At 43.4% G+C, this 25,104-nt stretch overlaps 1 protein-coding gene across 4 annotated transcripts in view; it reads left to right on the top strand.

The window, feature by feature from the left end:
* The window catches only part of ecel1 (endothelin converting enzyme-like 1), an 81,047-nt gene that overhangs the window by 35,925 nt on the left and 20,018 nt on the right, over nucleotides 1-25,104 (top strand). For all 4 annotated transcript variants that reach the window (XR_013490993.1, XM_033631501.2, XM_033631502.2 and 1 more), the window contains exons 7-11: nucleotides 8,315-8,537; nucleotides 15,830-15,928; nucleotides 16,446-16,520; nucleotides 20,814-20,917; nucleotides 21,879-21,937. Coding sequence is in view for 3 of the 4 variants with exons in the window: in XM_033631501.2 (XP_033487392.2) it covers nucleotides 8,315-8,537; nucleotides 15,830-15,928; nucleotides 16,446-16,520; nucleotides 20,814-20,917; nucleotides 21,879-21,937 (560 nt within the window). In the remaining variant the exon portion in view is untranslated. The remainder of the gene's footprint in view (nucleotides 1-8,314; nucleotides 8,538-15,829; nucleotides 15,929-16,445; nucleotides 16,521-20,813; nucleotides 20,918-21,878; nucleotides 21,938-25,104) is intronic.

Raw genomic sequence — 25,104 nt, 5'->3', positions numbered from 1 at the left:
ATTAATTATCAGGATAATGAATTAAATGATCAAACTCAAACTTTGAGCCACTGAGCTCAAGTTGTGTTGGCTTGAACCCTAAACCCCAGGCATCAAGATGTAAGAAGCCATTTAATAAAGTGCCACTGAAACAAAAAGTGACGCCACATTAAACTAAAATCATCCATCTTATCAGCATTTAGTCTGAGTAGTTTTTGATCAGGAGTAGTTTTTTATCACCAGTAGTTTCACTTGTAGTTGAGTAATATTTTAGTAATGTAACAGTATTCTGCTTGAGTACACATTTTCAGTATTCTTTCAAACACTGCTTAATACCTTTCCTCACCTGTGAAGCCTCTTGACTGTCAGTGCTGCTGCTGCCTGCACTCTGTCGTGATTCCTGAAAGCTGCCTCGTCCTCTTTCTCTCGCAGTAATACAGATCACCGTTTTAGATGTGTGAATGTGCGAGTTCTATGGCCACAGTTTTAGACGTAGGCATGCACGAGCACCAGACTCTCAGGTGTATTTTACGGACAGAGATTGCTCAATATATATTTTAGATTGTTGTTGTAGAAGTAACGTTAGCCTTGTGTTCACAATTTCTTGTTTAAAGCAGTGAAACTCACACATGAGCACGTCTAAAACGGCGGCTCTCCGGCTCTGCAGGGCGATGATATTGTGCAGATTAGAGAAAGTAGCCGTGTCTCAATTCAGGGGCTGCAGCCTGTTAAGGACGCTGCCTTCACGGTCTACGACAGCAGCCACGTTCTTTGAAGACCTCATCAGGTAAACTGAACGGTCTCTGAAATGTCACAGTCTGGTCTGCGGAGGATTTCCTGGTTGCATAACCAGTTGTTCTCGCCCCAACCCATTTCTATTAACTATCTCATGCCCAACTCCTCATAAGGACCAGCTCTAGTCCCTGATTGGCTGACCGACCAGTTTCACAATACATGACGCGTTTCCTGCCGTAAAGCAGATTTTTTCCACGAAATTTCGCCCCCCAGTGGCAGAAGCTTCTCTATTGATTTTCTCCACAACCGTGCGTCATAGCGAGAAGCCACTCATGAAACAGCAGAACCGTAGTTACTCTGAAATTATGTATAACAGAGCTTTCGTACAGTTCTTATATTGCCAGATTCCAGAGACTCTTCCCTCTTCATATATGGCAGAAAATGTCAACTTCCAACTTGCTACGGTGAGAGTTACAGTTAACATTATTCACATTCATCCGTTGCATCCTCCAAATTCTTGGAAAGAAGGCTGCATTTCTTGGCCACATTTGAAGGAGCCTTCAGAATGGGACAGCCTTGGTCACGCAACTCACGCCAATGTGACACTATTGGTCTTCAAATGCAGTCTTTGAAGGCTGCAGCGCCTGAACAAGCCACATCTATCCGAGGTAACAAATATCCGGTATTGAATGCTTAACTGCCTCATAACCTCGTAACTCAGCGTTCATATTTTGATATAAAGGAGTGCAGGGTTCTCTGCCTCTTGCCGGCTTGTTTGTTGCGCATTTTGTTTAGACATACAGTGAGTCTCTGCTGTGATGACAACAAAAGAAGCAGCAAGTGCACACCTTGCCCGCCCACTCACGGTGCGTTCAGGAACGAGCTCTGACTTGTTAAAATGAATTGAACGGCTGTCCAACTCGTGCGGGGTACATAAGGGACAGACACAGCAGCTGCAGGGGACATACACCCCCTGTACCCTGCGTCTACTGCACCCTGCCCTCATCCATCCTTGTTTTTGTTCTTCATTTTCTGTCCCTTCTTCTGTATTCTTGTTAACGTCTTCCTTTTCTTTCTTTTTCCCACCCTATTTTTCCTACGTCTTTGTCTTTCACCCCTCTTCACCTCACTTCCTGTGAGAACCCCAGGCGTTTTTTTCCTCATGCATCCATCCACGCATCTCCATGCTCCTCCTTTCCTTTTACCACCCATCATTCTCCCTCTACGCATCATTTCTTTTCTCTCTTTTTCATTCTCAGTGGTTTGAGGTTGCTATTGACAACTCGATCTATCCGTCCCACTCCCATTTTCTCTCCGTCCATTTCTCAATCCCCCATCGATGAAAATACACGTGCTCCATCTTTATAGGCAGCTATTGACCAAGACCTCCTCTTCATTGTTCTCTGCCTCTGCCCCACCCGTGTTCTCCCATTGAAACCATTGGCTTTCCCATCATGCAATCTCCTGACAAGAGCAGTCACACCTCCATCTCCTCATCCTCCATCCATCTTTCTTTTCTTCTCTCTGCCTCCAGTGTGTGTGCATGTGTGTGTGTGCAGTCCCCACGCACTGCAATGACTGCAGCCAATCCCATTAGCCAGATGAGCAGGCCTCCAATGAAGGGGAAAGCATAATGACAACACCAGCGTCTCACACACACACTCCTCCCTCGCTACCACTCTCCATCTCTCTCTGTCTGTTCCCTCCATCACTCTGGTGTAAATGTGAGTGTGGGAATCTGGTGTGTGTTGTTTTTCTTGAGCAATTTGAGGGCCAGCCAGAGTCTATCATTTCATGTTTTTATTTCAGTGTGTTGCGGCGCACAGTATATGTGGGTTCATGAGTAATCCATAGAAGTGGAGCCACAGTCGAGGATTCACTTCCTGCTGGGTCCACTGCTTTTAAAAATACACACTCTCAGTAGTTGTAAAGCATTTCCCGATGAAGCTGTTGGATTTCATGGCACTATAGCTTTCAGCGGTGGAGGTCTGATTCCCAGCAGGGTGCCGCCAGCTGAAAATCTATGCAGTCATGCTACTATAAGGTGCTTTGGATAAAAGTCTGCTCCAAAATAAGAGATAAATGTGTGATTTTCTGTCTTTGTAGTGTTTGTGTTTGCAGTGTGAAAGCTCGCATGTCGTTTTTCTGTTTCATTTAATTATTTAACACGTGAAATGATCAAATTTCTCCTCGCCGTCAGTTTGAAATACAGCGCAACTCCAGTGAAGTTGAAACAGGGGAGTCGCTCCCTCCTCCATTACCTACAGGGTCATTACCTGTGGTAATGTGTTGATGCAGTGCACAAGGACAGTGTCTTTTCATCTCTCTAACTAGCCCCATTAAAATCCATTCAGCTAATGAGCCTTCACTCAGTCCTCCGGTGATTAAGACCTACTGCTTGATCTGTACAGCGCTCTCACCGTCAGGCCCTCTGCTTTCATTTAGCTCCGCTGTGACTCCATTACAGCACAAAGCGCACACTGGCTGATACATGTGTGACCATGCAGGGGACAGTGGGGGACTTGAGCCCGTAGGAGAGTTTCCATGGAGCCAAAGGCAAATTGATTATGGGTTACATGTTGTTAAGAGTCCGTTTTAGTGTTGCAAAGGTCAGAAAGTGCAAGAAAAAGGTTTATGAAATTCCAAGTGAAGGTTTCATGTTGATGGAGGTGTGAGTCGCACGTCAAAATAGTAATAGATTACATTAAAAAGATCGTCTTAGCATGTTAGAAGTTGGTGCTACAAGTTTAACTGCTGCCACAGCTTTAGTTCTAAACTGTTGGGTTATTAGTTTGGTTTAATGATCTGGTGATGACCAATACTTAACTTAATTTGATATATTACGTCCTCTTTGCAGATCACAAGTACAATAGTGCCAGTACTTAGCAGCATGAGTTTTGTTTTTAAATACTCACATTGTAGCCACACTAGCTGCATAGCTTATGCCATGCAGTTTTTCCCAAAATGGCCCAAATTTCCAAAGCCCCATTAGTCCGAAAAATGTCCCACTAGACCAGAAGCCCATTTCTCCGACAGGCTATTACCCCAAAAACAAACGCCCATTCGTCCAAAGTCTAATTTCTCTGAATACACACAGTTCCTGCAGTTAGTCTCAGTTTCTTTACTGACCGTTCATAGCATTTCTCAGCAGCCACTTAACCTACGTGTTTTCCACTCACCCGTCCCTGACTCACGGTGCTGAGCTAGATCTCAAATTAATCTTCAGGTTACCAGCTTTTAGATGATATATATCACTTCTATGTGGCATGTACTGTTGACCTGCTATTTCTTCCTAAAGATCCCCCGTCCCCCCTCCAAAAAAACCAAAATGGGTCTATGTGGTCTTGATAATGTTAAGAAAAATGATCATTGTTCGGCCTAAAATAACTGTTTCTTACTTAAGTTACATAATGCAACGTATCCTGCATGATGTACATAATTTATGTCACATACATGACATGACATGCTACGGTATGTTGTTAAATTATTGCTGACTTTTGGTTTTGCACAGGACACAAACAACGGTCTCTTGGATGAAAGTCCCATGTTTGTTTGACCCATTCAACTGCTCACTCCCTGCTACATCACCTGACACTCCCATAATCATTGCTACAGCCACTGGAGGTTGCCGCCTAACAAAAACGTGGGCTGTACCGGACTCAGAATTATGTCAGTCGGATCAGATTTGGCCGTTTGATATAAATATTCAACATTGCTTATTATTTCATAAAGTTTTAAAGTTTGAATGGGGCTCAGCAGGACGTTTAGCGTGACAGCAGCAGTCATGTAATATGGTAAACAAGCTAACGGTGCTAACATTTTTATAATACACTAGATATCAAACAAAAGCCAGAGACTGTGTCGTATTAAGTATCTCAGGCTGTTCTCACAAATCTTTCCTATGTTTTCCTATGAAAAGTAATACACCCGAATTCATACATATCCCATGTATCGTGAAAGGCTGCGACCCCGTGACCAATGTGCTGATGGGAGTAAACAAGGAAGCAGTCCCGAGTGCTTGTAAGGAGGCAGGTTAGGGTGGTGGATGGGTCACAAAAAAACACACAGGACTTTTCCCTGGAGTCGCGTGTTCGGATCCGTGTGAACTTTGAGTCATTTTTAAGTACGTCCTCACCATGTTTCTTTTCCTAAACCTAACCTCCATAACTTTACCTTAATAACGTAAGTGCATGTTAGAGACGTAACGTCATTTGTGGGGCACAAACACGAACTGTTGTGCACGCATTTTTCGTATGATATCATAAAAACCGTTCTATGAGAATACGTTGAGAATCTGTGATCTTCCAAGCAGAAGAGAGGAGATAATGTTCTGTCAGAGCCTTACGGTGCAGAGTTTCTCCTCCTCTGTGCTGCTGCATTGTGTCTACAGCTGTCTGTACCAAAGAGTAGTGTCAAAGTCAAGAGTGCTCACTCCACAGCAAAATCTGGGGACCAAATATCCCGATAAGTACACTGCCAGCAAAAAATAAAATAAAGACTGCTCAAGTTGAAACAGTCTCAGTCGACTGAGGGCTCTCCGACTGACAAATTGAATCTCCGTCTCTCAAGGGGCAGCCCTCCCTCCCAACCCTTCAAATGGACTTTCTTGCTCTGCTGCTCCCGTAATAATTACTACGGGTGCTGGAGGTTGCCGCCGAACAAAAAACATAAATATGGGTCGTAATTTCTGCTTGTAAAAATGTGGTGGTAATTTGGAGGAAGACAGTCTCTCTTTATCACAATGAGTGATGGTTTCCTGCTCAGTGGTGACACAAGGTGAAATAGAAGTTACCTGGATATAACTCCAGTTACAGGTACACCATAGACCGCCATCGCTCTTCATCACACAGTGCATGAGAGAATATAAACAGTGGGAAATTTAATTAAGGCTTCCAATTAACCCCTTGTGTGAAGTGTGAATTCATATTGCTTCTTTTCTGAAACACGATGAGGTAAATGTTACTCTTCCCTCCCACACATAGAGAAATGCTGTAGTTTGATGCCTACCATCCATGTACAGTAGCTGCACACACTCCCACACACACGCATTTATAAACTCACACCTGTCTACATGTGACGACTCAAAATAATCTGCAACAAGCAGCTGATAACAGAACGACACAAAGCAGCCACACCTGTAACACATGTTGATTAGTAGATGGTCCTGATGATCAAGGACACCACCTGAGTCTCTCATTCATTTATTCACCCTCCCATCCTCCACCTCCCGCCTTGCTCTCCCTTTTCCCGTCAATTAAATTCACTTCACAAGTGCTTTGTTGGCGGGACCTCGGGGTGCTGTTGCCAAGGCGCTTTTGATTTAATATCTGTCATGCATAGGGAAAATAAAAAAAGAAAACAGGGGAAAACAACAACAACAACATGCCTTGAGGTCCGCATGGAGCCTCGCAGTGGGAGAGGGGGGCATTTGTCCCCGCAGGGCAGAGTGGATGTGTGCACCCAGTGGGGGCAGGAGGACACACCAGCACTCCATCATCAGGGGGGGAAGACACAGCTTGAATACATAAATGAATGATCCATTTTCTCTCCTCCCGCTCGACATCTTCCTCACCCTTCTGCTGCCTCTCCACTGTGAGTCACTCTGGATTAGAGGGAGCTCTTCTTAAACTGTTGGGTCCTCTTGACTCCTCGCCACTCGCTCTCGATCACTGTCTCCCTCTTGTTTTGCCTCTAACTTTTCTGACTCTTAAGTGGCTCAGAGGGCAGATGGAAAAACAGAGCTGTGGGCCAGATGGAACAAGATTACAGTTAGACACAGTAGATGTCACTTTACGAAGAGAGCACAGAGGAAGAGTGCTACAGTCTCACATTAAAGCCACACTATCTAACTTTTGAATGTGAAAACAAGACTTTTCTTTTGTTCTTACCACTGGAAGGTTTAATTAATAAGAAACGAAACTCATCCTTGTTCAGTTCCATACGTTCAGGGATTTTGCTACGACAGCCTTAGTCGGTCTGGTAACCTAGAAACTAATGTTAAAGATGTTTAAAGGTCCAGTGCGTCAGGTTTAGGGGAATGTGTTGGCAGAAATGGAATATATTATAATAAGTATGTTTTCTGTAGTGTGTAATCACATGGAAATAGGATTCATTGTGTTTTTGTTACCTCAGAATGAGCAATTTATATGTACACGTGGAGCGAGTCCTCATCTACGGCGATGGCCATGCTACAGTAGCCCAGAATGGACAAACCAAATATTGGTTGCAGATAGGGCCATTGACGTTTGGTCATGCACTTTCCACGTCCATATATGACGTGCAAGATACCTTGGGTAAGGGACGCCGTGTCAAGTTCTGCCTGTTACATGCATTGTCTTCTTTCAAAATACACTTCTGTTTTCACAGGAAATTAACGTTTACATACAGTCTCTTTCAAAATAAAAGCACTATGTCGGAACAACACTGCTAATTGCAGCAAACATCACACATGGTTGGGTTTAGGGAACAAAAGGAAATGGTTGGGTTTAGGAGAAGAGAATCTTACGGCACATGAACACCACTCTCTCGGGTGAAACTCAGTGTTCCCACTCGCCCCACTCGGACTTTCACCGCCTTAACTTTCGTCCTTGTCCCGCCGTGTTCCTCCTGATGCCGCCGGGCGCCGTAAGCTATAACGTCAACCGGCCATGTAGCATGCCAACGTTGAAGGATGCCTTTTTCTTTGTTGGTTTCTGACGTCACAAGTCACTGCCCAAACGCCAGATTTCGATGACTGAGTAAGACCGTGCAGCCACCATGGTTTGCAGCCTCTCCACAATGAGCAACATCAGAAAAACACTTGTTTTTTTTAACATGAAACTGCTTTATTCAGTGTTTTTACCAGTTTAAATCACTGGGTTTGTTTGTTTTGGAGAGGAAGAGACCTCTGTGGATAATTCAGCTTCTGGTAAAAACCATCCAGACCTTAAGTCAAAAGAGAAAAAGGGTGAGCACAGATTAGCAAGTGTTAGGTTAGTGGCTCGCAGAGACATGCCCAACAGCATCGGAGAAACACTGATTTGTGATGTGAAACTGACTTATTCAGTGTTTTTCCATGGTGGTTGGTCCCGGCGCTCCATGTGCAGAGGTGCTACCTTGCTGCAGCAGCCGCAGGCTAGACTCCAGCCTGCGGCACTTTGCTGTGTGCCATCCCCCACTCTCTCTCTCTCTCTCTCTCTCTTCTCATTTCACACTGTCCTGTCCATCTCTCATATGGGTTTGCAAAGCCATTATTGCCCAGACACACCTAATCGTCATTAAAGAACTAAGGGCAACGCAGACTGCGGCTACTGTACACTGCAAGGCCAACTGTTGTTTCCGTCACTTTATGTTGCCTGTGTCTCAGCCACAGTGTTACACTTGAAGTCACCACAAGACTACAGCCTACAGTGAACTAGCACGTATGTCCTGTGCCTGCGTGAGAGGAAATAACTCTCCATAGCAATAGATGGTGGTCGTCTGTATTTGTCATTAAAATAGGAAACTGATCTTATGATCTGTGCAAACTCTCAATAAAATTCTTTAACAGGCAGAAAACTATAACCAGTTTAAAGCAGTGCCTGACGTAACTGACCCGTCCTTCTTGTTTCCTCCCTCCTAGGGTTCTCCATAACTACATGCTGTGGCGCATTGTGGCGGCGCTAAGTGAACACCTGTCCACAGCCTTCCGCAGCACCATCCATGAGTTTTCTCGGGAGATCGACGGCACCGAGCAGCAGCTGGAGCTGGGCAGGCTCTGCCTCACTCAGGCCAACAAACACTTCGGCATGGCCCTGGGAGCGCTGTTCGTCCAGCAGCACTTCTCCTCACAGAGCAAGGCCAAGGTACGGTTGGGGGTCGGCCAGTGGGTGGTTGGTGGGACATTTGGGTGATGGGCTGTATTTGAATGGATGGATGAATTATCATGGCCTTCATTTTGTCTTGTTTTTAGAGGAGATTTGTCTCTATACGTCCAAATAATATAATCCAGACAGTAGCTGGATTCCACCCAGGTGCCCATTAAAGTTGAAGTACACTGAAAAACATTAGCTCAACTGCGTGTTGAGTGCAGTGCAGGCCTAAACTGTGACACGAGTTAGCTCAATTCAACCTGTACTGCCAAATGAGACCTGAAGAACTCTATTTTTACTTAGTTTCATCATTCACTGTTAGCTTGCCAGGCTGCACTCTAGTGGGCTGAGTCAAACCATGCTGCGCCAATTTGCCTTGCCGTTATCAGTTTAGACACGTTATGCCACACCAAGCTGCACCAGAAGTGGATGACATGGGGCGCTTTTCTGATCTGAGTTGAAGTTTTCCAACTCGAGGAGTTCAGAGTGCAGAACAGAAGGTGCAAACCAACGCAAAAAGCTTCAATCTCATTTAAAGCAAAAGCCACTTCCAGCTGTTAAAACACTCTCTGTGTGATCGAGGCCTGAAGATGTCTTCATCTGCAAAGTTTTCTGAATTAATATCAACGTCTGGTGTAAATTTCATGTGAATAGCTGCATTGTAAATATGTAAAGGTGTTCCTATTACTACTTAGAGAAAATAAATCAGTAATGAGAGTTTATCTGCAATTACCACTGACTACATTAAAATAATATTACACTCAACCTTCACAGACGGCGAAAGGAAACTTCACTTTAGCGTCCTTGTCCTTGGATTGAATTTTTATGACTACTTATTACTAGAAACATTTAATAGTATTTAACAAGCGCCTGAGACGTCTCTAATCTGGGAAGTTTCATAATATTTTTATAGTTTCTACAATTTGAACCCATCGTTCTTTTTTCTTTTCTAGTTTATCATTTTCTTTGGCTCTGTGGGGGCAGTGTGTGTGTGTGTGTGTGTGTGTGTGTCGGGGCGGAGGGTGTTCGACTGTACATTCTGACATGGCTGAATGGTTTTGATTGATTCCGGTGCCTTGGATCTGGATATACCCCCCTCGCCGATCAGACCCGTCTCCAGTCTCTACCTCTCACTCACTGCTTTTTGTTTTTTATTTTCCTCTCAGCCTGGGTCAGTCACTCCTAATCCCCCCTCCTTTGCCCTTTGGTCACTTCTCTTTCACTGTAATCCTCCCCCATATGTATTCTTATCTCACTCTCATGTCAACTCTGGGACATGGGGATATGGTTCCCAATGGGATTTCTAACCTCTGTAACCCTGTGCTCCATCTTTAAGCCCTCCATCATCTTCCCTTCACCTTCTTCTTCTTCTCATACTCTCACAGTCCATCCTACGCACTTTATCTTCTATTGAGCTGCCTTTCTTGTCCTCTCACAAACTTTTTAAATCTCTGCCAGAGCTCAGGACTGTAGAGCATAAAGCAAGTCTGACACAACTGGATACGTTCTAGGCGCTAATTACTTTCTATGTACTGTACCTTAATTGAAATTTAAGTTCCCGAGCTCCTAATGTTCCATTTAAGATTCTAATAAGATACCAAGTGTAAATTTCAATAATGCTTCGAGCTAGCGGAGCCTCTCTGATTAATTAAAGCATAGAGAAGATCACGCCTACAGTGCGGCAGGTTTTAACCACATGGAGTGGGTGCTAATCCCACAAGCATCTAAACATCATTCAAACCATCCTTCTTCTTAAAGTGGAGTGTGTAATGTGGGCAGGATAGAAGGTCTCAAGCTGGTTTACTGCGTTTTTGATACTGTCTGTATCGCAGACATCAGTCAGCACGGTGCTGGCAGGTCCGCACAGGTTGGAGACCTCATTATCAACACGAGGGGTAGCGGCCCTGTAGCCGGTGGCGATGTGTGTAGCCTTGACTGACTCAGGGATGCTGCTTACCTCAGCATGAACAGGAATTAATGAGTCTCAGGAGCTGGAGCTGAGAGACAGGACACAGATCGGGAAAGACGAGCCTTCTTGTTATCCTGAATCATCAATGTGGCTGAAGGACACAACATGTCCCAGTGTCTTTTAGTAGTCGCAGACAGTGTGTGGTGGTTTGAGAGCGCACCAGTTAGGGCAATATATTGGCATTTTATCTGATGTCATAGGAGACGAGATGTCATCTTAGATTTTGGATGTCATAATACTGAAGTGTTGTCTTTTCCTGGTCCTAAAGGCTGCTTTACAGTGAAGTGGCGTAAATTTCTGAACTTACCAGACTGTTCTCGCTGTTCTGTTATTTGACTTCACCCACTTAGTCGTTATATCCACATCACTGATGGTTATGTACCAAAAATCTCATTATGCCTGCAGGCTGGTGGTAGTCATGGCCAGAGGCATTATGTTTTCAGATCCAAGTCCATCTGTGCCATTCTTCTGAACGTGATATCTCAAGAATGCCTTGAGGGAATTTCTTCAACTTTGGCACAAACATCCACTTGGACTCAACGATGAGCGATGATTTTGGTGGTCAAAGGCCAAAGGTCAAGGTCATTATTACCTCGTCTGTCTTATTCTTGTGAACACAATATCTCAAGAACAGCTAGAGGGAACTTATTTTAAAATTTGGCACAAACATTTACTTGGACTCAATGATGACTGTGACCTTGCATCCATCTCATTCTCATAACCACAATATCTCAAAAACAGATATGAGGGAGGGAGTTTTCTCAAATTTGGTATAAATGTCTACTTAGACCAGGGGTAGGCAACCTGCAGATCTGGATCCATATGCGGCTCTTTAGCCCCTCTCCAGTGGCTCTCTGTGGCTTTGACAAAAAAAATCACATGAAAATAAATAACGATTATTTATTTATGTATTTAATTAATTACCATGTTCATTTTTATTTATAATCGTAGGCAAAACATATGGTAAAACATTATTTATTTTTTATTATTTCTGGTCAAAAATGTCTCTTTTGATCGTTTGAAATCAAAGTATTGGTCAAAAACATTGTAATATTTGATTTTTCCAATATTTCCCAGCCCTAGCAGAAGTATAATTGTTTAAAAGTTGCCGGAAGTTTGGAAATTAAACATTCCTCAATCCTGTTGCCAGAAAGAAACCTTGATGTTGGACAATTCTGCAAGACCTCAGAATACGTCCAAGAGCTACATTAGAGTCTGAATTAGAGAAAGTTCTAAGTGATGGCATCAGCTAAGAGCAGTATGCAAAATATTCAGCAAGCAGCTTCTCATTTTTAGGTGGTTAAAATAATAATCAGCTGTCACTAACTGCCTTTTTTCCCCAGTCTTTAATAACCCCTTGCTGTGTGTTGATGTCGTCTTCAGTGGTGAATATGTGTTGTTCAGTCTCAGTGATAAGCACCTCATTCTTCTCTAATGTCAGTTTGAATGTTTTTAATTGCTGATAACACAGCGTCCATTTCAGTATGAAAGTCTTGTTTGAAGGGTTGTGTGGCCTTTATAATGTCGGCAATGGAGGGACGTTCCATGCTCGTTGCTTCAGCAGTGGTACCTGTCTGTTAAAGGCTTGCACCGCTTCCCTCTTCCTAATCCAAGCCTGGCATGTTGTCTTCCTTAAAACCATTTTGGTTGTCATATTTTGGTCCTTGTTTCCTTTCTTTGGCCCATTCACTTGTAGAACGTTGACACACATATTTTATGGCACATTAATGCAAAATGAGATTATTTAAGTGGCAAAGGCAAAGAGCAGGTGTGTAACCATGGCAGCAGGCCCCCTTAACCGGAAGTCCCAGCTGTCACTACTTGAAATGACTTCTGTGAGTAGCTCATTCTACTCTGTGGCACTGCTGCGAGTATTTCTGTAGCTCCAAACCATCAGCTGATCAGTTTTATCAGCCACATTATGGCAATTGAACTGTCAGTCACATCAGACCTCTAATTTTGGATGATCAGCGTAACAGATCTTTGGTAGTACTCTAAAACTGTGATTTCTTGGTGCCAGATACATGTTTAATCCACACTGTATATCTCCTCTTAGCAGATCCTTAATACTGAGGTTATTTCCTCCTCTTTATGATTCATCTTCTGGAATTTGCAAAAAGTAAGCAAAACAAAACAAAAAACAAGGACAAAAGGCATTCTCAGTAATTATAGTTTCACGGTGGCTTCACATTATAGCTTGTATGCAGCAACTGTAAGCCTTGTGTCATTACAGACGGCGAGTCAAAGCGTCCCATTTCAGTCACTTTGACTTGCGTTGGTGCTGGCAGCTGGAAAATAGAACCATGTCCCATGCTGTTTTTAAAATGAAATAGAAATTCAGTGATGGTTGAACGCTTCGACTTGTGGTTTGTGGCGTGTTTCAGCTGCAAATAGGGTCAGTGGTAATTACATTTTGGACACGGGAATTCACATTACACAGACCTGACATCAAAAACTGCAGCAGTGGGCTCATGAATGTGGAGGCAAATCCACCATGATGGTGATCGGATACAACAGAAATCCAAACTGTCAGTCGGGAACACAAGCAGCACTTCTCAGAGACAAACACGAGCGTCTGCAGAGATGTTGATGGGTTTTTTAATGTAGTGAGTCCCCGAGACCCACAGGTGGTCCTCTGAGTGGGTCTCAGGGAAATGGAGTGAGTCCAATAAAATTTTTTATATTGACAAATTAGTGTTACACTCAGGTTTTATATTATATGGGTATAATTATGGTTATATTCAAGGACGTTGAAATGTATCTGAATATTAAACAAATAACATCCCAAATCTGAGCGTAAGCTACATGTACCTTCATACAGTCTGTGTAAGAAATGACAAATGTCCAGTCCGTTCTTATTCCGAGCTCAACAAATACCGTCGCTTTGTCACTAGTTTCGGAGTCAGACACCAGTGATAAAGGCCACTTTTTGCAACAGTATGATACACTACTGGACGGCCTCGGTTATAAATACGCCGCCAGTCTGCTGGACACCATCAGTTTGAAATGTTGCGGATGGAGACTTAATTTAAGGAGCTGGAAAGTCCCTAAAGGATGAAGAGGAGCGGCAGGAAATGGGTCCAACAAACCCTAGACTTTCACCCAGGAGCCAGCTGTTTGCTTCCCGTATGAATATAGAGCCAAACCATGATGTTTTTTCCTAAACCTAACCGCATGCTTTTGTTGATGCCCCGGCGTTAACTGTGGCGGCCCAGGATGTCAGAACAGACGCAGGAGGATACCTAGCACATAGAGTTCTCCAGCAGCTTCACTGGCTTCCTGTAAAATAAATCTATTTCAGGATTCTGCTTCTCACCTTTAACACCCTCCATAACCACCCCCCTTCCTACCTGTCTGAACTCCTTCATATCTACACACCCTCCTGTACTTTTAGATACTCTTCTGCAACTCACATCATCATCTGCACACTGGACTACCATGGGTTCTAGATCCTTCAGCTGTTCTGCCCCTCGCCTCTGGAACTCTCTCCAACATGACATTCGCAATATTAGCCCCTTTTACACTGCCAGATTTTCGGCGAATGTTGGGCTGTTTTGCCGGCAAGCAGCTGGACTGGCGAGTTGATCTGAGGTGCCCAATTTTCCGCCTCGTAGGGTAGACATATTGGCGGAACCCTTTTAGTTTAAACAAACTGAGGCGGCCTTCTGCAAAGGGAGGGGCTGTTGATGACTTGTGGGAGGGGCTGTTGATGACTTGTGGGAGGAGCTGTTGATGACGCCGCACGTGCGAGCCACTGGCGGTGGATAAACAGGAAACAGCTGATAGCAGGAATTAGCAAGCAGCTAGTAGCAAGAGGGAAACACAAACCTGACAGACACTGTAAAGATGAGCGACTGGGGAGACAAGGAATTGCGCGCCCTCCTTGTCCTCGCAAACGAAGAGGCCATTAACCGTCAGATGACGGGGACGGTGAAGAACGGGCCGACTTACGAGAGAATCGCCGCCTGACCAGCCGCGGCTTCCCTCCCACGTCATTGTTTACGTCACACGCTGAGCTACATGTTTTGTTACTTGCTCACGCCCCCCATTGCCCCGAAAAAGGCACATTCTGTATAAACAAAAGTAGGTAGACGGCATTTTGCTGCACTCCCCGATTTTGTTTTTATACTGCCAATGCTGAAAAAAGACTGATTGGGCTTTCCTGCAAATTTGCACAACTCCTATCTAAAAAGGGCTGCAGACTCCTGTTCTACTTTTAAATCCCGTCTGAAAACACACCTTTTCACGCTGACATATTCTGTTTGATTTAATGGTGACACACATGTTGAGACCTGCACTGATGATGAGTTTATACCTAATATTTATAATTGTGATTTCTGTCCAGTCATTTTATTAACTTTTATTAGTATATTGTACAAGTTCTACTTAAAGTGATAGTTTTGAATTTTTGAAGTGGGGTTGTGTGGGATCCATAGTCAGTATATTACACACAGTAGATGTCAGTCAGCATGTCCATGGTTTGGAGAAACAGGCTGGAGTCAGAGACGGAATTTAAGCAATGCACTGCTGTGGAGGGGTCAGCAACAAAACGTTTTTTAGCAACCTGAAAAAATCGATATTGGTTTGAGTATACAGTGCTGAGAGTATGTTTTTACAGCTTTACCTTTCCATCCAACAGCTCATATCAGTTGAGAAAAACAATAATTTTAGCATGCTGAACACAGGAGCTGCTGGTCTACTGCTGCCTCGATTAGTTAGTTAGTTTGTGTTATTGTGTGACTTTGGTGAATCTGAACCAACCCGTCTAAATGTCAAAGTAACACAAACACAAAAACTGTTCAGTGTTGTTAAATCACTGATTTTCTCAATGGAGTCTGGCTTTGAAGAGAGAGATATAACGGCTTCATTTTCCCGTTGGAAATCACTGTCTGACATTAAGGTGAAGCAGTGAAAATACTCTCAATATAGTGCACACCTCAACTGATATTGATTTTTTTAGGCAGCTAAAACACATTTTGTTGCTGACCCCTCCACAGCAGTACATCACTTAGCTTCCATGTCAGACTCCAGCCTGCTTCTCCAACTGGGGGCGTGCTGACTGACATCTACTGTGTGTGATACACTGTCTATTGATAAATATTGTTAAATCCTGACTGGTGCATGGACGTACATCACCTGACAGTCATCACACCCACTTTAAACCAGTGAGAAACACACAAATAGAGAAATATATCATGTGAAGTACGATCTATGTTCTAACTTTGGGTAATAAATGGGTGTATTCAGTAAGAACCTGACTGATAAATTGTGTTTTCAGGAACTTTAAAACTTCTGTTATGATGTGATCTCCCTCCAGGTACAGGAGCTGGTGGAGGACATAAAGCACTCCCTGGACCTCCGGCTGCAGGAGCTGGACTGGATGGATGATGCCACCAAGGAAGCTGCCAGAGCAAAGGTTCAGTGCCCGACTCAGCTTCTGCATCACAAACGCCGCTCCCCGCCAGATCCGATTAGTATTTGAAAAGGATTTAATTATTTCTTTGCAATTCCTTTCTTTCCGGGGGTTTGATTGATTGCTTGGTTAGATGGAAGTGTGTGATAGAATACATCAAGGGCTTGACATTGAGAAGTGAGGATCGCCTAATCCGGATCTCTCTGTGGTGCTGATTTAGGGTCTGCACTGCAAGATATCCCTTCTAATACTTTTACAATCTGAAGTTATAATCCTTTTAGAGGGCCTTGCTGAATATAAAGAGCTTCCCTGTAATCCTATTACATTGGGTTTGCTTGATTAGTTGATGCGCCAGTGTGTGTGTGTGCGTGTGTGTGCGTGTATGTGCTGGGTCCAAAAACAAGTGTGTGTAGGTACCTATTAGTCACTGTGAGCGGATGTAGGGTGATGCTGGACCAGTTGTTTGTCCTCCACTTTCTCCGTCTCTCCATCACGCTCTCTCCTTCTTCTTCTCTCCCAGCTGAAGCACATGATGGTGATGACAGGATACCCAGACTTCCTGCTCAAACCTGAGCTCATAGATCAAGAATATGGGGTGAGTCATGAGTCTCTCATTTCACTCTCCGCTGCCTGGTCATCCTCACCACCCACACGTAATATGAATACATTACATTTCCCATCATCCCTTTCTCTTTCTCTCTGTCGCTAGAATGGTTTTCCATCAGACATCACTGTTCAGTCTGGGTGATTGTATTCAGATGCTGCACACATACATCATGCTCAGGGGTAAATGAACCTGAGACACTGCTGAGGCTGCTCAAATACACAATTTTCATTAAGTGTGTTGATACAACCAGGATGCACGTGTTAAACCTTTAGCACGCAGCTCAGCTGTCAAAAACTACAGTGATGGGTGGACTGATTCTTTTCATGGCATCGGTTCCTTAGAGTTGACACGTGTTTATGAATTGAGCCGAAGTTTTGATACTTTTTGCCAAATATGGTGGCAGTTTCTCCGTGACCTTTCGTCATAGTACATGCACGTTTGAGAACTAGTGTTGCCCACCCCACAAAAAAACGTGGGTTTTTTTTTCACACTTGGTGTGTCTGTGTCACTCTGTACTTACACCCCCAAAACACTAGTCAGCAGCGGAGGTTTCTGTGATGTGCTGTAAAGTTTACTTGATTCAAAACACACATTAAACACACATTAAACACACATTAAACATGGCTTAATAGAGACAGTTTCAAACACAAGTACACAAATCAGCTTCACTATAACTCGCAGCATTCACAGACAAACACTTGTCTTTATCTGGACACATTTTCCCCACAAATACAACATGATAACGTTATTAGCACAAGCCTATGGCATTTTACATTGTATAAATTAGCCTAGCGTCTAGCGATCTTTCCCTCTGCTCATATGAAGCCAGGGACAACAGCAACATTTAACAAAGGTAACGTTACGAAATTCAGCTCCATTACAGCTCACAAGATTCACTGACAAAACAACTGTCTTACACTAAACATGTTTTCCAAACAAATACAACATGCTAACGTTATTAGCACAAGCCTATGGCATTTTACATTGTATAAATTAGCCTAGCGGCAAGCAGAGTTTTCCTCTGCTCATATGAAGCCAGGGACAACAGCAACATTTAACAAAGGTAATGTTATGAATGAATAATGAATGAATAATTTATTTCGGTTACAATATACAATACTTAAATTGTGTGCAATCAACTGACAAAACATTTACATACATATTTGCACTACACATTTTCTCACAACAAAATTTAACAAGCTCTGCAACCGAAAAAGGAATAGGCTGAAGCCGAGGCTTATTCACACACTTATTATTTTATAAAATTCAACTCTATTACAACTCACAAGGTTCACTGACAAAACAACTGTCTTATAACGTTACTAAACACGTTTTCCCCACAAATACAACATGCTAACATTATTAGCACAAGCCTATGGCATTTTACATTGTATTAATTAGCCTAGCAGCTAGCAGAGATTTCCTCTGCTCATATGAAGCCAGGATAAATCACACACAAGACTTAAAATGCTATTTTTGTGGAGGCTTTATTGTCTTCACAATTTATTGTTTCTTATCTGTGAAATTAAAGTAAATCAAAGCTTTGTTTCCACTGAGGGAAATGGTTTCAGCTTACAGAAACAGACAGGAGGTCTGCGTCACTGCGACGTGTAGTTACATTTCTGGGGAGGTGCACGTCAGGATACGGCATAGAGTACGTAGAGTACAGCGTAGGTACGGCGTCAGTTTGACGTTGTTGTGTCTGTGATTTCGTCCCTTCCTCTTGGATACTTGCTGCTGACAGTCTGGCACATTATTGTTACCTTTTATAAAGTCCTGACCTCCCCTGCGTGCTGAGCCCAGGAGAAAATAAGAATAAAAGACAGACAAGGGTCAGAGTCTCTGCAGTTAAATACATGGCCACAGTGATGATTGAAGGATTACTCCTGTCTCAGTCTACACCAGGCACGTGCACAGATAGACCCAGGTGGTGTTTAAGCACCTGCCCTTTTGGCCTCTGACTAGATAAGTGCCCTTTAGCTCTCTTTTCTGTTTCTTTGTCTTAATTTTATATTTTAAGTTTTTTCCTTGTTGGCCCATGGCTTCAATTCTTAATTAAAAGTTTGTTGTAAGGCTCGACATCTGCATTTGAGTTCTAATTTTGCATAACCACACAAGCCCCTGCGCCACTACGAGTGTGTGGGTACTGAAAAAATAAATATTTGAGTAAAATATGTGCCACCATATGGAGCTTTATTTCTAACTTTCTATAAATATCTATGAGAGGGGTGCACCTTTTTTTCCGCTTACATGCAGAAATCCTGCACAGTATACCTTTAAATCTTGTTTAACCCTTTGAAACCTGGAGCGACATCTCTTTTATTGTGCTGCTTTTAGACACCTTTTACAAGTATTTAAACCTTTGATCCTGAGCACATTGGTGTGATTCTTTTCAAAAACATGGGGAAAAGGCTACGAGCAACTTGGTAAGAAATGTCACACAAATTAAAAAAAATAAATAAAAAAAATAGTAATAATAATTTTCTAAATCAATTTAAAAAATGTTGGGAAAGAAGAAAAAAGCTAGTTTTATTATATAATTTCCTTTTATTTAACTAATTTTCTTGTTTTAATTTTCTCTTTTTACCACTGTCTTGCTAATTTTTTGGGCAATTTTTTCTGTCGTTGCTCTCTGCCTTCCTCCCATGTTTTTAAAAGAAATGAAGCCAATTTTCAATAAATATATGTAGAACTACTCCTCCTCCTACCTCCTACTATAGAGCCTACAGCAGTGGTTTTTATACTTTCTATGCCCAAGGCACCAGAGGGCGAGCCAAAATCTCAAGGCACACCTGTATTTATATCTGTGCACAATAGCTTCTGTGACATAATGTTATCACAATTATCACAACATAAGACAATAAAAATAAGAACATATTAGACGGGTAGCTTTCATGATGCTGTCTACTGCCAGGTGGTAGGTTGCCTTCACTGGTGCTATGCTGTAGTTTGATCCATACAATAAAGTGATCCATTGCCGCACTCACAGCTTTCTCCTTTTAAATATTATTAAGAGAAATGCCTCTCAGTAATCTGGGGAATTTAACTCCCTGGATTAAATCTGAGGTGACAAGTCTTGGTGTGATCCTGGATTCAGATCTAAGCTTCCAGTCCCACATTAACAAACGAAAACACAATTTTTCCACCTCAGAAACATCACTGAGGTACGAGCATTTCTAAATGAAAAAGATGCAGAGAAATTGAGGCCTGAAGTGCCGGCCTGACTACTGTAACACACTTTTTACTGGCCTCCCAAACAAACACCACTGAGAGATTTCAGCTCAGTCAAAACTCTGCAGCTATGATCCAGAACCAAGAGGAGAGAGCACATCAGGCCAGGCTCAGCTGCTCTGCACTGACTTCCTGTTACATTGACAGTTGATTTTAAGCTCCTCCTCCTTGAATACAAATGGCGCATTTGTTTTGTACTCGGAGGTCGGAAGTCGGAAGTGGGAAGGAAGTCACCTCCGAGTGCATTCTAGTTGACAATGGTGGACAAGTCGGAAAAAAACATGGACGCCCGCGAGAAAGCCTTTGTTGCCCTCGCACTTTCGGAGTATAGACAGCTTCAGAACCATCATGCACTCCAACTGATGAACGCCGCAGATGAGGCTGACCTGATGTAAAACAAGTAAGATAGAATTGCTATAAACAGTACTTTAGCAGAGTGTTTACTCAATATGTATGTGACCGGCAGCCATCTTGAATTCGTAAGTCGGGGTTGATGCGGTTGCTCCGAGTTTCCGAGTTGGAAATCCGATCTCAGGATGTGTTCAAGTTTAAACTTCCGACTGGGAACTGGAATTTCCGACCTTCGAGTACAAAACAAACGCACCAAAAGCCTTACCTGGGCTGGGACTGAGCTACGTTGCTAACTCCTTTGTTAACTATTTACCTCCAAGAACACTGATCATCTGCTGCTGGTTTGTTGGAGGTTCCCAGAAACAGCCGGAAGAAGATCAGGGGTGTGGTCTTTGTCAGTGACGCCCCAAAGCTATGGAACACACTAACTATAGATATCAGGGAAGATAGGTCACTAAATACTAAGCTAAAAACGTAGCTGTTCACTTTAGACTTTAACTCACTTTGAGTTTCCTGATACAGGTCTGAAACTCTTTCTTTTTACGCTTCACGCTGCTGCAGCTCTTTTAAAATCTTACTTGGTTTTATGAATCAGCTCTGTTTTGTGTTCATTCTAAACTCATGTGAAGCATTTGCGATCCACCGGCCTACAGTAAAGACGTTCACGCTCAGTCACTTCCTGTCTGTGGTGTTTTGCAGTTTGACGTGGACGAGAAGACGTATTTCAAGAACATCCTCAACAGCATCAAGTTCAACATCAAGCTGTCGGTCAAGAAGATCCATGAAGAAGTGGACAAGACAGCGTGAGTGTCACGTCTCCTCACATCACACCTGCTACACTAGCCGGCCATCTCGGCTCACTGACACACGGTGCAAAGCAATTACAGAAGGTTAATGTATTTAAATCCGGTCTGGGCTCGTGCAGCTGGGGCTCACATCGGACGCTGCTGTGAGTGTGTGTAATATGTCTGACATGCCTAACATGTGTCCCCGTGAGTCCCTCTCCAGTTTGACGTATTTGTTGATGCACCACTAAATTAAAGCAACAGATACCAAATCGACGCACACAGCTGAAGAAAATCCATTTGATTTACTTATCTGCAGCAGCCAGGCAACAGAAAAGTGCTGTGGGACATGTGGTTCATCATTTCTGTAAAACACAGTGCTGTACGGCTGGATTGAGTGCCTCTCTGCTATGACAAGACATTACAGTCGCATTAGTATTCCAAGGTGCCGAATACAACTGTATCATTAGCCCACACTCAACGGCCTCAAGAGTTAAATCACACACCCCTCCTTTATCACCAAAAAGTGAACCTTTCATCACTCACTCTGTCTTGTCGCTAGGATAGAAAGACAGAACTCCTCCTCCTCCTCTGTTTGTCTCCCCTCCATCGCTCCACAGTCAATGCAGAGCCATCAGTCTTCCACTCCCAGAACAAGGGCATCTCACACTTTCAGAGTTAGTCATTTGGGGGATTTTGTGCCAATCGATTGGTCTGGCTTTAAGTGGATTACCATAAAGGAAGTGTCCGTGGTTTCATATGCAGAGAGGAACTTTGGCCGTGGGACCACACACACTGAATATTTCTCACCAGGGGGTTTAAAGAGCGAGATAGGCCGAGATGTTTAGGATTCTGCTCAGGTCCGAGGTGTTTTTCAAGTAGGTAGATTGGTGATTTGAGTGTGTGTGTGTGTGTGTGTGTGTTTGTGAGGGATCCCATCTTTAAAACCCTGTTTGTTTGACACTGTTTTTCTCCTCAGGTGGCTTCTCCCACCTCAGGCCCTTAATGCCTACTACCTCCCTAACAAGAACCAAATGGGTGAGTGCGTGACTCTTCATTGTACATACTGATATTCGTGGTGTCTTGGCCATTTGTCTCCACACACACACACACACACACACACACACACACACAATCCTTCCCCCATTGCCATTCTGCACCACGACATTGACCGTGCATTAGTTACACGCAATTACACCATGTTGCCACCTGTTTGTGACGAGTCAAACATGTCAGCCGCTCAGGAGAAAAAAAAAGCGTCCACCTCCTCATATCATATTCCTTCTCATCGCTCACTTTCCACTTCGATCTCCACCTCACACACTTAATACCCCCCTGGAGGAAAAACAAGCAGTAACACCGTCCTGAGTTTTAACAAATCTGGCCTTGCGCTGTCATCTCTCCCTCCCTCCCTCCCTCCCTCCTTTCCTTCCTCCCCTCCTCTCCTCGTCTTCTCCCATGATCGGCCCCGCTGTCTGTGTCTGCCTGCCTGCTGGATTAAATCTCTCGCAGGAAAATCAATGGTGTGCTTGCGAGCTGATGCTGGAGGACAGGAGGACTGAGACAAACACAGTCATCACACCCCCGTGGGTCTTTTTTTTTTTTTTTTTTTTAACCCGCTCACGTAATTTCTCTCACTTAACCCGGCCACTTCACTCCTCGGCTCTGTATTCATTTTCATACGCTCTTTTTTTTTTCATATCAAATTAATATTGCCCACTTAAGTTTTGCCTTCATCTCTTTGGCTTCCTTTATTTCACATCTGGAATCAGGTTGTGTTTGAAGATAAAGAGACAAGGACAGAGGTTTAATTAAAAGTAGCTCCCTAACATGTTGGATTTTCTCTCTTCACGGGCAGCTCTGGCTCACACTCATTAAGTGACTGAATTCATTGAGATGTATAATGTTAAAGGGACACTTTGCTGATTTCTGACCAGCTTTGTATCAACTCAGTGTGGGCGGTACGTGTAAATGAAGTGTGTATCACTAACCAGCATCTAACCAGTGTCCAGAGATCCCTCCTCTCCCTCAGCGAAACTCTGCCAGATGACGCAAATTGATGCAAAACATGTGGCTGGCTGTCAGACTGTTGCTCCTACTACAGGCTGTTTTTCAGCATTTTCGTTTTCCCAATGCCACCGCCGCAGACACAAAGAGTACAGACACTTTTAGTGCTGACATCACACTGACGTCAGGTTGTCACAACCCACCTCTCCCCCACAGGGCTGTAGGCCACATAGGAGTCTTAAAATGTGTTTGTCTTGTTGTGTTATTGGAGCCAGAATAGAAGGAGTCATGGCTCCAAAGTATTTCCTGTTGTAGGGATGAATAAGGTTATGTGTATTAAGGGTTATCATGTCCACCTCATCAGAAACTGGGGAGGGATTAAGAGGAATATTGGATTTCTCTGGAACGCTAACTTTTTAGCACATTAGCTAACGTTAGCTTCCATAGCAAAACAAACAAGTGTGGTCCTCCTTTGTAAGATTGGCTTCCTGTGACATCATCCATCCACTGAGTGAGAGCATACGGGTCGGCCAGTCTGGTCCCGTTGGTCAGTGTTTACTTATTCCAGTAACACTGGCGGTCCCGGAGAGTGAGTGACCTGACATGGTGCGTTGGTAAATTCAGTCTGACGCTCTACACTAAAATGAGAGCCCTGTTGGTGGAAGAAACGCAGCGTTATATTTCTACATGAATGAACCAACGGTTAAGTTAATCACACATTCACTCCGCTCGGCGCTCTGCTGCTCCGTCTCCACAGACAGAGGGCCAAATTCACAGAAGGATTGCGTGGCTTTTGCGGCTGCTAAACCAGTAAAAATGGAGCAAACAGATACCGTCTAATTCACAAAGCATGCGCAGAGGGTGAAATGCTCCACTAACTGCGCTGCCAAGCAGATTGCGCCTCGGTGCTCCGGTGTTATTTGCACGTATTTAAATGAGGTAATATGCATATATTTGGCGCAAAAATTGCTTTTCTATCCTTTCTATGCAAATGAGCCTCATTGATAAACAACGTCTAATTCACTAACACCAGCGCTAACAGCCACACGCAGTTTGAGTGACGTAAATAACGTCTTTAGAAAGCTGGTGCAAACTGGGCGCTCCTCTGTGGAAGCCTCTCGCCCAGACTTTCCAGTGATCGTAGCAGCAGTGATCGTCTGTTAAATCAGTCTGTAAATAATATTTTGACATTATTATTATAATCATTATTACTTTAATGGCATCCGAAGATACTGAACAAGTGACAGTCTGCGGTCGTTCTCAAAACGCACTTCTGTCACGCACTTCAAAAGCAGCTTTCAATAATTTATTTTACGAAACGGGGGAAACAAACGTGAACAAAAACGTTTCCATAATTCATATTAAATTCAAAAGATAACGAAAAAACAGCTACAAGTGAGAGGGAATAGTGATAAAGTGGTCAAACTTGGTCAAATCCACAGCCTCAACCCATCCGACACTGTTAGACTGACTCACCAGCAGACATCACTACATGAGGGTATACAGTATTCAGTACTTTGACAAACAAAGTCTGCCATTGTTCTGCCACGGTGTTCTTGGTGCAAAGCCAGCATTTATACTTTGCCATGTGGCTTATTGCAATCAGGGGCAAATCAGGGGCAAACTGCCCTCAGCTGCCAAACTTTGTGGGCGTGTTTGCGCTGGTATATCATTAGCGCAATATCCTTTGTGAATAGGACGTTAAGACGGAGCAAACTGCAGGTGCAAGTGAAGTGCAATTCAAGGTGCTATCAGCGGCCGCAGTTCATTCTTTGTGAATTCGGCCCAGAGTGTCCAGAGTGCACTCTGCCTCTCTGAGAGTGCAGTGCTCTGGTTAACCCAACGGTACATTCAGGGTCTGTGTACTTCCCAGCCATTCGTTTTTCGTTTCAAAATAACAAATTGAAACACGGAAAACCAACCATTACCCATTTTTTGTTTTGAAATGACCAAACGAAAAAGGACAAAAAAAAACGATCTGTCTCCCGTTTTTTATTTGATAATAAAGAAAAGAAAAAACGGAAAACGAATCGTTATCCATTATCCGATTTAATTTGGGAATTTAAAAAAACCCTGTGGGAAACTCCTCTCTCTATTTTTTGTTCGTGTCTTCTCTGTGACCAGTAAGTTGCGTTCATGTGGTCTATGAAATGTACATACAGAGCATGTATATTTCCTACTAGAATATTGCTTTATCT

Source organism: Epinephelus lanceolatus, chromosome 4, assembly GCF_041903045.1.
Source record: "Epinephelus lanceolatus isolate andai-2023 chromosome 4, ASM4190304v1, whole genome shotgun sequence".
Classification (NCBI taxonomy): Eukaryota; Metazoa; Chordata; class Actinopteri; order Perciformes; family Serranidae; genus Epinephelus; species Epinephelus lanceolatus.
Note: the sequence above shows the minus strand (reverse complement) of the source record. Positions and strands in the feature narration are given on the sequence as shown.